The 13,479-nt window shown below is 38.3% G+C and overlaps 1 protein-coding gene across 8 annotated transcripts in view; it reads left to right on the top strand.

Annotated features, from left to right (window-relative positions):
* Nol4 (nucleolar protein 4) overlaps nucleotides 1-13,479 on the top strand; it is a 362,305-nt gene that overhangs the window by 289,142 nt on the left and 59,684 nt on the right. For all 8 annotated transcript variants that reach the window (NM_001415694.1, XM_087593008.1, XM_087593005.1 and 5 more), the window contains 1 exon segment: nucleotides 9,778-9,891. In NM_001415694.1, the coding sequence (NP_001402623.1) occupies nucleotides 9,778-9,891 (114 nt within the window).

The following is a 13,479-nucleotide window of genomic DNA, read 5'->3' as shown; positions in this document are numbered from 1 at the left end:
CCAACACACGGTAGAGAAAGGTTAAATGGGAAATTGAGTATAGGTCTAGTTCCTACTGATTAGGAGCATTGGATCCCTGGGGTTCCCACTGTCAGCATATCCAATTTCTTTTCTTTGTTCAGGACAAAGACACACTACAACGGCAGGAACCAGCAACAGGGTAGCAGTAGCAGCCTCAGAATGCACCTCCATCCCCTTGTGGGTTTCTGGCATTTATACCATCTCAAAAGTTCCCAGAATTCCAAATGCAAACTATCTATAGCTCGGCAAAAACCATAGCCCTGCTAGTGCATGAAACAAATCATAATCACCCACTGTGAAGCAGAGTCTTATCCCACTCCTGGTATTAAAACAAAAACATATTCACATAACATAACTGGGTACTTTAAGAAATGAAAATTCTCACTATAGATTCTTTCCTAAATGTATTTGAATTGCATAACAACTATATGGTAAAATACTATACCCAGTCTACTTGTCAAAATTTCTTATCTTGGAATTACTTAATTTAAACTTGATGTTAAGTATCACAGAATACCCCCTATAGATACTCTACACCTTCCCTCTATAGACACATATGGTTAGTAAAACATGAATTTTAAAAGATCAAGTCAAAAAAGAAAATGTGAAAATTCCTAAACAGCTAAAAGAGCTTCAAAATTTATGGCCACAGTTATATTATGGCCACAATTATAAATATTTGCTGGGGTAGGATAGCAGGATAGAAAAATGAGAATTTTATATAATATATATATATATATATATATATATATATATATATATATATACAGTTTCATTAAAGGGAAATAAGTCTCCATTTGTAACTTCCAGAAGTAAAAGTATCAGGCATTATATGCATTGAAATTAAAATCCTATCATATGGGTCTAGTAGTATATAAAACTTAGTCAAGGAGAAAAGTGATTGGTAGAACGTGTAAATAAGAAAATTACCTCTACAAGAAAGAACCACTCTACTATAAAGATAGAGCTTTTTAGCAAATCAGAGGAGACATTTAAAAAAAAAAGGAAGCAGAGATATTCTAAGATAAGATGGTGACAAATTTTCTAATTTACTCAAACCATGAGGCCTATGGCATGGCGGTGAAAGCAAGTAGTCAGCAGAAGTAAACCAACTTCGTAACTAACATCACAAGAGTGGAACAGAGAAGTCTCTACATTGACCAGGAAGAAACAGCTCCTTGAAAGAGAAAGCCCATCAGACAGAACATCCATCCACACAGTGTCAGCGGATGCTCCTAAAATACTAAGAAAAATCTGCTCCAATGTTTTCTTAGCAAAACCCCTTCTAACTTACCTATTAATGTTTAGCAGACTGAATGTGCACTGTGAGGAGGGTGAGTATATACGAAAGCGAATAGCTTCCTAAAATTAAAGTTTCTCCTCACAGGCAAGGAGAAAAATGAACCCAAGAAGCAGTGGGTAGCACTGGTGATAAATAATTAACGGAAGAGCCTGATTTATGTTCAGTGAATCTCCATTCTTCATTTTACCAAGCTCGGGTCGTGCGTCCCTTAAGCCTCAGTGTCCTCACTCAATAAAACGGAATGATAGTGCTTATATAATGATAAAAACAGGCTGACTTGAAATAACATGTCAAAGATTCTGTCTGGTGTCATGTATGGTACCATGTCCTAGAATATTAGGTCGAACTCTGCTCTTGCAAAGTTACTAGGTGTCCCCACCCAGTGAACTATTAGGATTGGACCAGATGTGTGCCTCTCTGTTTAAATCACCCTTCTAAGTCAAGTCTCTCTTTCTCCTGTGTACAGATTTCACTTCGTGGTGCATCTTCTGTAGTTGTACTGTATCCTGTCATATTGATGTTACCTATATACAGCCTTAGCTCCTCAAGTATTTGACTGCTGTGCTTTTGCACTTGTTTATCTCTGTATCATCCCCACTGTCTTATGGTGCAAGGACTTGCTCATGAAAGCGAGCTAATTCCCATTCAACTGAGTAAAAATACTGAGCGAATGATTGAGTGGATAAAACTTTCTGATGCTGTGCTACTTTACATTGGGAAACCAGTGAGTGTCAAGTGACTCTTATTGCCTGGCCTGCTTTAGTGCCTTGCAAGGGAATGTCTTCTAAAATCTACTGCTCACTAAAAACCAAGACTCATATTTAAAAATTCAGATTATTTTTCTCTAAAGACATTTATATGATATTTAATTTTAACTCTTTGACTTTTGGCACATTGATTTTTTATTTTTATGTACTTGGTAATTATTATGAATAAGTAGTTACAGTAGTGACTATGAGTAGAAATACTGTGCAGTAAATGGCTATGGGAAGAGATGCCATGATCTACAATTATGTGTTATTATACATTGTAATATGTTTGCAGAAGTAGGTGATATTTCCTAGTAGAGATTAAAATGAAGGTCGGCTGGTTAGAAAGGATAGCATATTTTTGTTATCTGTGTCTCAGCCAGCTTTATTCTCAACTAGCAGTGCATAGTCTTTGCTGTAAGAGTGTAGCAGTGCACAGTCTATGCTGTAAGAGTGTAGCAGTGCACAGTCTATGCTGTAGGAGTGTAGCAGTGCACAGTCTATGCTGTAAGAGTGTAGCAGTGCACAGACTATGCTGTAAGAGTGTAGCAGTGCACAGTCTATGCTGTAAGAGTGTAGCAGTACACAGACTATGCTGTAAGAGTGTAGCAGTGCACAGACTATGCTGTAAGAGTGTAGCTACAAGGCATTCATTTCCAATTCATTTGGGAAACACCATTATTCATGATCAATAATATTCACAAAGCAAAGTCAAGACAGAATGACCATTAGTTTATCAGTGAAAACTTTTACTTGTTGAGCACGGGGTGCGTCAGACTTGTCAACTCAGCTCCTAGGATCCCATGGGGGAAGGATTGTTGCAAGCTCCGGGCCAGAACTCTATGTAGTAAGACACTCTCTCAATACATGAAAAACGAAGAACAAAAATTAAACTTACATTAAAAGCCAATATGCCGATTATCTTATAGTCTACGTCTGTGTAAAATGTAGTTTTAAACTCCTTTCAAATCAATCGGGGTAATGCTCTCAGGAAAATAAGGCCAGTTCTTCCCACAGACCCAACAGCCACAGTTCTCTGGCTCCTTTCCATTCTTAGCTGTTTTTCTCTGTCGTAGTTTACCTGTCATACTGTTCCTTTCTATCCGTTGGAAATGTTGTCCTCAGCAGTTCTGAACGACCTCAGAGCAATCCTTTAGCTGTAACTCACAGGTCCCATGCAAGAACTTGGACTGACCTCACTTACTTAGGTCACATGACCTCCCAGGCCCTTCACTGAGAACTAATAAATGAGCTTCTAGAACTACTTGACCAAAACTCAGCAGGCTAGGTGAGATTAATAAGGCTTTTTTGACTCACCATTTTTTATCAAAACTATACTAAGGGTAACATAATGACAGTGTTAACCTCATTCACAAGCCTTGTTTACCTGAGGTCCTGGATTCAAATGATCCAGACCACAAGCCATGGTAGATAGCAACACTGCTTATTACATGGTACTCACATTGTGTGTGCACTGAGGAACTCTTTTAGTATTTTACTTCTACAGAAATTGGAAATAAGAAAGACCAAGTGTCTATTTTGTCAAATAAGTTTACTACAATGTTTTGAATTGTATTTGTTTATATTAGTTCAGAATTTCCGAAGAAAATATAAATATAATGTAATGTTTTAAATCCTGTGTACTAGATACTGTACTAGTACAAGCTACAACAGCAGTCATAGGGACTGGATTTATGTATGTTCCTTTTTGGGAATGTGACCCATTTCTGACTTACAGATAATAGTCATTAAACGCATTTATTGAGTAAATAAAGATGATATTGACTTTCCATACATAAACTCCTGTAATGCACTGTGACATAATATTCCTGTTCACTATTTAATTACTGTATTAGTTATTTTTATCACTGCGACAAAGTAACTGAAAAAAATCAATTAAACAAATGAAAGGGTCAATTTGGCTCAGAGTTAGAGGAGATCCAGTCCTTTAAGGCATGGAAGGATGGTGGTAAGGGTCTGAAGCACTTGGTCACATTGCATCTGCAGTAACACAGTGCAAGGGACTCAGATGGGTGCTGAGCCTCAAGTCTCTTTCCGTGCAGTGTAGACATGAGCCTCAGGTCTCTTTCCATGCAGTGTAGACGAGAGCCTTAGGTCTCTTTCCATACAGTGTAGATGCGCCTTCACACACATGCTTAACATGTTTCTGAGGTGTTTCTACATTCAGACTGGCAATCAAGGTTGCTGATGTCATTGACTGAAACAGTTTTGTGATTTTTAAAATGAGAGAGAACAGTTCCTAGTAAAGGGGCTCAGATCTAGTCACAGAGCAGCAACATAGAATACACTGGACAGACAAATACCCAGTCAGTCCAGTCCAGTTGATGAACTGTTTCTGTTCGTACTGATGTCTGTGAACCAAAGGACCTAGCAAATAAAGGCATCTTTTAGGAGCTTAAATTTTTGACATAGTCTTCATGGCTATGCCTCTGTGCACGAAAATACCATTTGGGGAAACAATGTGTGTTCACATCAAACAAATAGCATGATACTTAATTATCAATTTTTTAAGTAACCAGAAAATGGAAGGGACGATCTTAATTCATAGATACTACCTTAACTCCAATCACTGAATCATTTATTCTGTCTTTAAGGAGTGGATTCTACTCACAACCTTGGCGGATGCAGTAGTTTTTTTCCCCCATGTGATTTGGTCTAAATCTTGTTTGAGCAGCATTTAAAAAGTAGAGTCTGGAGAGCACTAACCTATGAGTGGATTTACATTTTAAAATTTTTATAATCATACAATATCTCAAATGTATACTCCAACACCAGTGTGTCTTAAAGTTGTTTAATGTGTCATTTTAAAGCAAACAGTCTTCACCATTTGTCGATACCTTCCCCCTGGTTCTGGGAAGGAAGGTGCACGTCTGTGGCGCCAACAGCAATCATATCTTAAGTTCCAATTAAAACGTGACTTTTCCAACTCCAAGGCTCCCTGTGACTATTTAGCCATCTGTTGGATGACACAACCCCACTGATTTGAACCTAGATAATTATGATGTTAGAAGCAGTGTGGAGGAAAGTTCAGCCTGGGTTCCAGTTGAGAATTACTGTTAATTATGAAGGGATAATTACTAAGAGCTTCTCTCACATGCAGTGGGGAGAAATAGGCAATTTCTGTGGTAGATGTAGATAGATCTCTCTCACACTAACACACACATACACACACACACACACACACACCATGCATGCAAACACACTCACGTAATTTATCATTCCTTGAAATCTTCTTTTGGGATGCACATGCTACATAATATCTCTATTAAAGTCACCTTGACCAGGAGCAATGCTGTTCTTCATAGACTCTGCCTTGGATTCTCTGTGTTTTGCTCCTGTCTCATTTACTGCACGAAAGCATTTGTGTTTATGGCCAGTCTTAGCAGTGAAGTGGGGACTCTTCATCCCTTGATGCTGTTGGAATTTCCCTGGAGCCTTTAGCATCCGCTGAAGTTGCGACCCGAGCTGGAGCAGCAAAACTGGAATCATCCCTCAGCTGTTAAGTTCAGTGGTAGAAAGGGGCACTCAGGTTACCATTGTGTCCACATTTCACACCACAGAAAACCGTTTCATAATAAGCCACATGGGTCCATTTCTTTCAAGCTGGGAAGTAGAAGACAAATCACGAGGGAAAATCAAGCACTGACTTTGTCTGTTGCTACGTTATCGGATCATCAGATGAAATATCACTGAACTATGTACTAGACTCTGTGACTTTCACTGATTTACCAGCGCTAGAAGCAAGGCTTTGGAGAATTATTAGCTCATGGAGAGTGTTCTCCACCTTTATTCTAGGCATGAAACTGAGTCCAGCTGGGCGGTTCATGGGAAGTAATACATTGGCACGTATGAGTACCCCCAACATTAAAAATTTATGACTAGATTGTAGCAGAACTTCATCTTTAGGAATTAATAGGGAAATGTAAGGGATGGATTTAAATCACTTGAAAATAAAGAAGTTAGAGAAAACCTAATTTATTCCTTGTTTGAAAACAAATTGGGCTTAGCTGTAAGCCCAATCCTTTGTCCAGTTTGCTTATTGTAATTCTAAAATGAACATAATTCTTTACTATATCACTTACAATTTGACATTACACATGCTTGAAGGCTGGTGAAACCACACCCCTAATGTACCAGGCAAGGTCATGTGATCCCACAAACTTCAGTGGAACTTTCCGTAAGAAATGAATAATTTCCATATTTTTTCAAAGATTGTTTGGAAACTTAGATGGTGAATCTAAGCTGTTTGTATTAAGTTATGAATATCCTAAGCTTGCAATATGAATTAATTATTATTGAGTAGATTTGCTCAAAATTGTGTTCTCATGATATCAGATTCTTGTTAGAAATAAACATAGATTATATACGTGAGTCCCGAGGGTTTTTTTTTTTTTAATCTTACACTGCAGATTTTACTAATTCACTTTGTTCTTCTGTCTAAAAAAACTTGAATAAATTAAAATTTTGTTTGCTTGTTTTGGGATCAGCACATCTGTTTGCATAAGGGATTTTATAACTTTTTATTTCATTAGTTGTTAATTATCTAGAAGTGCTAATTAAGCAAAATAATGTAAAAGAAAGAATGGAGACCTGGAACTCAGGAAGCCTAAATTTTACACAAAGACCCTTTTGTCCTAAAGCAACTTAATCTACCTGACTTTTAGTTTCTTCAAACTTCTGAGGAAAACAAATTGTGCCTATGATTTCGTTTGAAGGAAAGTTTAGAGTAATGCTATGGTTCCTCAAGAAACTCAGAACACCTCAATTTTCAAAGTTCTATCTTGCGTCTGTGGGCAACACTGAATCTTGTGTTTGTAGTTCTGCTCATTCCCCCACTCGCTACCAGAGTGTATGATTGTAGTTCATTTTCTGCCAAGTCTGAGACCATCAGTTGTCCGATGTCTTTAAAAGGAAAATTTGTTCCCCTCAGGCAGAGCTCATTTCATGTGCCTAAGTAGACACTACTTGTAGGAAAAGACTCTATAACCGCCATGATTTTCCCTAGAGGAAGTTGTGTAACTTCTTATGAAAACTAACTTTTACTTCTACAGTAAAAGCCACACATCTGCTTTACAAAGATAAACCTATGAAATAATTTTAACTAAATCTGTTTTGCTTTCTTTTCTTCTTATTCAACGAACGTCCTACCCAAGAAAACTTTACAACATATATTTTAAAAGCTTGAATATTCATTCCTGAAATTCAATCAGCATATTTTTATATCTAATTTGCAGTAAAGATGCCCAAGAAAGATAAATATAAAGGTGACAAGGAGCAGAAATAAGTATCCCTGTGGTCCATGTGACTATTGTGGACTGAATTGTGAGGAGAGGATTGCTAGTGCGTGGTGTGTGGCTGAGGTTGTCAGCTCCATTCCTGGACCCAGATGAAAATCTAACAGCACAGAGTGGACCTTTATGAACTCCTAACTCCCGTTTGAATAATAACAGCTACAAGTCAAAGGGTTTGTTTCTTTTTTTCCTAGTGGATTTTTCTTATTTATCCCTGGACTGTAACCTTATCTCAAAGGAAGTTTCATAGACAGTGACATGGATGAGGTTTCCCTAGGGGTCAGATTCTGATTTTGCCAGGCTGTGGCCATTATTAAATGGCAGAGTGATTTTATGGCTTAATGTTTATTTGACTCTGTTCTAGAGCTTGTTGCCCTTCCTTTAAATAGACACTGAAATGAAAAAAATATATGTTTTGAGACAAAATTCTCTTCTTGGTTTTCCTCAGTTGACAGTCTGTTTCTGAGGCCAAGGCCCAAGCATAATTTTCTTCAGAAATACTTCTGACATGTGTTACCTGTTCCAGGGACTCAGTTTTCTCTTTCTTTTGAAAAAAAAAAAAACAACTTTCTAAACACTGTGGTGCTTTATAGACCGAGTCTGGCCATCATTCCAGATAGTTCACAGGGGTAGAAGAGGAAGACTGTCGTCACCCCTTTCTCTGACCCATGAAAGCTGATCTGGAAATGGAACCACTAGGAAACAGTTGAGAAAACTCCAGAATTTCCCCTTTAGGTCATACAACATCAGAGACCGGGCTCTTTTGACACCACAGTAATTCCTTTCTCTATGTTCCGACACTGTAGACTGAATTTGGCTGTTAATGAGTATTGTTTCAGACATAACTTTGTGTTTCAGTTCCCTAAAATACATTCTTATATGACAAAAATCAGTAAAATAATGCATATACAATAAATGCATGACCAAATTTGCTAACAAAATAAAAAGAGTCTGAATCATATCAGAGACTTCTAATAAATAATACCCATTCGAGTCTAGCAAGATCATTGAGTGGATAAAGAACTCATGTACAAGCTGTATGACATGAGTTCAAACCCCGAATCCACAGCAGATGAGAGAACCGACTCCCGAACGCATCCCTCAGACATGTTTGCTGCCACTCACACACGTGTGCTTAACACGCACGGTTATGTTTTTAATTTAAAAATAAGTAAATAGCCACACACATTTTATGCTGAGGCTTTGAAATCCCCGAAGTGTCATGCTAAAATACATGCTAGGCCTCCAGAATATTAATATGGTGCAGTTTCACAGTATTTCATTATTTTCTCTGTGATTTATTTAGAATGTAGTTTTCTTTAAATCTATCACTTTCTTAATTAAAAATGTGCTATCATTAAATATTCCATCTTTCAGTTGGGTGGATTTACGTGTAATTATGTGAAAACATAATGGAAAACGTCTCGATGAGTATAGTAAATAATCTGGAGAGTTGCCCACATTTTACAGTTAATTAGCTTAGTTGGGAGATTAATTAATTTCTCTGTAGCATATATAGAAGATAGATTTTCAACATGTGCCTACAAAATTATTACTATAACTCATATTTAGTAAAAAAAAAAGAAAGAAAAATGTGGATTTAACCAAACAGGCAGATAATCTCATGTATAAAACAAAACTAAGCGCAGTAAACTTTCGCACTATTCACACTAAGATTGTTTGACCTACGGGATCCACGATTATACTGCTCTGATAAGGAGATGGGATGCAGAGACAGGAGATGGCATGGAAACTCCTATACAGTGATAACAGAACAACAGACCCTTCTCAGTCAAGGTGGAATGTGAGGACCAAGGTCCGAGGTGTTCTTGTGGGCTCCATGCATATGCCGCACATGCGCATGCGCACACCCACCCACATGCTCACTCAGACGCGAGACCGTGCGACACTCACCCCTACCCCCCCCCCCCCACACACACACACTCAGACACACAATCTCTTTTTCTAAAGCAGATTATTTGCCGTGGTGTGCTATCTGACAGGTTTTTTGTTTGTTTGTTTATTTTGTGACAGCCCTGCTTTTTGTTTTTGTTCTGTTCTGTTGTACATTGTCATGTTCATAGAAGAACGAAGAGGCATGTTTTATTTGCAAACCACAGTCAGCAGTCTTGCCATTGCCTGTTCATGCTCCAAGTTAATGGCCCTGAGTACATAGTGGTGACAAGAGAGACACGGGAATGGATGGTGCATCCATGTAGCAGCTGTAGGTCTAACCTCTAACTAGCTTTCATTTTTCATCTTTACAATTTCCATTTCCTCTATTGAAATAGATTCTCCTGCACATGCCGATGGTCCTCTGAGCTCGTCTGACGCGCGGTCTGTCAATGGTACTGTTAATAACTTTCCATATCCTTTCTCTCTTCTCTTTTAGTCTCGACCTATCCCTTCCCACCTTACTTCAGCAGTTGCAGAGAGTATCTTGGCTTCAGCCTGTGAAAGCGAGAGTAGAAACGCTGCCAAGAGGATGCGTCTGGATAAAACCCAGGTACTGAGGCGCGTGGAGGAGTGCAGACTCTTGAATGGATCTAACACACAGATTTCTGTTCTTATAAACAGAATTGAAAAACGATATGCTTTGGTGATCACACATGTCACGCAAAGATGTCTATGGGGAAACTGGGATGATAGCAAAAAGGAATGAAACTTCCTGTTAGTATCAACTTAATGGCCAATTAAGAGGTGCTGGCTAACTAGATAGCATGTGATTCAGGTTTATCTTGTCATTTATGATCAGGACTCCGTTGTTTTCATTTGTAATGAAAATGAACATTTCTTTAATGCTATCTGGCATGCACTGCTGTATAGTTCTAGTTTGCTTGAAAGGGCTACTATGCTACCCATGAAAATAGATTATGCTGACAGTAATCAAAGTAAAGATAATCTGTGAGCGATTAAAGAGACAAAATTAGGGTCCTAATCTAATAGATATCCATGTCTGGGCTTACTCTTCTTGATAGCTAATTATCTATCTGAGAACCACATTCTCAAGGCTTTGCTTGTGTAGTTTTGTGCGGTTTGGGTGCACTGTTCATTATACTTCCCTGTGTGCGTTTGTTGATACTCCCCTGCGTGGCTCTTTTAGTTTAAGTCTTCCTTTCCTATCTACACAGTAGACTTCTCTGTTTCCCCTTCTGCATTACCCGTAGTGGAATGTGTTTTACACTATATGCTATGAGAGCAGAGTAAATTGTTAGTTCAGTGTTGGTTTTCTTACGCAGCAAGACAAATCAAGTTTTCTATTTCACGATTAGAATTTTTTTGGTTGTTTTGTTACATTGTGATTTGTTTATTTTTGATTTATTTTATTACTATTCTTTAGATAATTGTTGTCTTCTTTATTTAATTTTATTTTTCTTGGGTATTTTATGTATTTACATTTCAAATGTTATCCCCTTTCCCTCCTTTCCCATACCCCTTCCCCCTAGTTCTATGCTCTCACTCCCACTCACCCACTCCAACCTCAATGCCCCGGGATTACTCTACATTGGGGAAACCAGTCTTCATATGAACAAGGGCTTTTCTTCCTATTGATGCTGGACAATGCTGTCCTCTGTTACATATGTGGCTGAAATCATGGGTTGCTCCATGTGTACTCTTTGTTTGGTGGTTTCGTTCCCGGGAGCTCTGGTGGGGTTCTGGTTGGTTGATATTGTTCTTAATATGGTGTTGCAAACCCCTTCAGCTCCTTCATTTTTTTTCTGTAACTCCTCCATTGGGGTCCCCTTGTTCAGTCCAATGGTTATCTGCAGAGCCTCTCGGAAGACAGCCACATCTGGCACCTGTCAGCAAGCACTTCTTGGCATCAGCATTAGTGACTGGGTTTGGTGGCTGCATATGGAATGGATCCCCAGGTGGGGCAGTTTCTGGATGCCCTTTTCCTCAGTCCCTGCTCTACCCTTTGTCCCTATATTTTCTCCCATGAGTGTTTTGTTCTCCTTTTTAAGAAGGAATGAAGCATCCACATTTTGGTCTTCCTTCTTCTTGGGCTTCATATGAGCTGTGAATTTTTTCGTAGGTATTCCAAGCTTTGGAGCTAACATCCACTTATCAGCAAGTACATACCTTGTGTGTTCTTTTGTGACTGGGTTAACTCACTCAGAATGATATTTTCTAGTTCCATCCATTTGCCTATGAATTTCGTGAAGTCATTGTTTTTGATAGCTGAGTAGTACTGCATTGTGTAGATGTACCACATTTTCTGTATCCATTTCTGTTGAAGGGCATCTGGGTTCTTTCCAGCTTCTGGCTATTATAAATATGGCTGTTATGAACATAGTGGAGCACGTGTCTTTGTTATACATTGGAGCATCTTTTGGGTATATGCCCAAGAGAGGTACAGCTGGGTCCTCAGGTAGTACTATGTCCAATTTTCTGAGGAACCTCCAGACTGATTTCCAGAGTGGTTGTAACAGCTTGCAATCCCACCAACAATAGAAGAGTGTTCCTATTTCTCCACATCCTCACCAGCATCTGCTGTCACCTGAGTTTGTTATCTCAGCCATTTTGCCTGGTGTGAGGTGGTTTCTCAGGGTTGTTTTGATTTGCATTTCCCTGATGACTTAGGATGTTGAATATTTCTTCAGGTGCTTCTCAGTCATTCTGTATTCCTCAGTTGAGAATTCTTTGTTTAGCTCTGTACCCCATTTTTAACAGGGTTATTTGATTTTCTCGAGTCTAACTTCTGTATATATTAGATAAGAGCCCTCTATTGGATTTTTTTCCAACCTGTTAGTTGCCGTTTTGTTCTATTGACAGTGTCCTTTACCTTTTATATGGTTCAGAATATCATTATTTTTGTGGTTATTATTTTTAAATATTCTGTACTTATAGTGCTAAGTATTGCAAAAAAAAATTAAGCCCACAAACAGCAAAATGCAGCACTGATGTAGTATTTAAAGCTATTTGAAAATGCCAATTTTGGGATAACCAATCGTATTTATTGATTTGGTGACATCAGTATGTCCATGTCTTCTGTTTTGACGACTTATCAATATTATAAAAATGAAATTTATTTTAAGGTGCGATATCACACTATATACATTGCTATCTGGTATCATGGTTAGCCTGTAAATTTTTAAAACGTATCCCATTTTGATTCTCATTTCTACCATAACTTATTGGACAACTTTCAGCAAGATAGGCCAGGTCTCAGTGCTTCAGTTTCTGCGTTAGAAATAACCAATGATAACAGCACTAAGCCTCAGGGTTGTACAAGTACCTTTAAAAGGAGGGTCCGTGCTACATACTAAGTATTTTTCTGGGAACAGTGCCAAGGTCTGCCTAGAGGACTCTCCTATCTAGGTCTTTTGCCATTGCCTCAGCAACACAAGAACTAGAAATAAGCCTCAATATGTTGATATAGTATGGTACCTGATACAAGAGTCTGTCAGAATCGGTCAATTTGAAGAAAGGTCTTAATTCTAAAAACTAAAATGTTAACATTCTAGAATCAAAAGGACCATCCTTCTTAATGTACAGTCACGTATACCACCCACTGACTCTAGAATATATCTGCACAGTATCAGTAGTGCACCTATTTGATAAAAAGTGACAGATTCCTGCCATGTTTTTACCCATAGTATTACTCTACAGTGTCCATCGTGGCAGGTTATATACTCGTATGTGTTCAGATGAAATCATTCTCCTTGGCCTAAGCTGTCAAAAGGAAAAAGGGATGTCTAATTTATAAGCTATTGTGAAGGTTTGATAACTCTTCATGTATAAAAAGATGCTATTTTATCCCTCCCATGTAGTTAAGTGTGTATGAGCCACATACTTCGTCAGACTGTGCAGTAGGAATAACCTACTTACTTTAATAGTCATCTACTGTGCACTATTGCATCTGTCCCAATGCCAAAGATCTGCCATTGTTGAAGGCAGTTAAAGCAGGTTAGTATTTCTTTCTAAGAACACCAAAAATTTAAAGAAAAACTACCAGCAACATTCAGAAATGAGATTGTTCCTCAGACTGAGATGGGTGGGTACCTATGGTCCCGTGACTCTCCCCCTCTGTGCTATACTATTTTCTTTGCTTTTATTTATTACTTTGCCATATTATTTTCTTTGTCTGTTC

Source organism: Rattus norvegicus, chromosome 18, assembly GCF_021556685.1.
Source record: "Rattus norvegicus strain SHRSP/BbbUtx chromosome 18, alternate assembly SHRSP_T2T, whole genome shotgun sequence".
Classification (NCBI taxonomy): domain Eukaryota; kingdom Metazoa; phylum Chordata; class Mammalia; order Rodentia; family Muridae; genus Rattus; species Rattus norvegicus.
The sequence above is the reverse complement of the archived record's forward strand: the minus strand, read 5'-3'. Positions and strand labels throughout refer to the sequence as shown.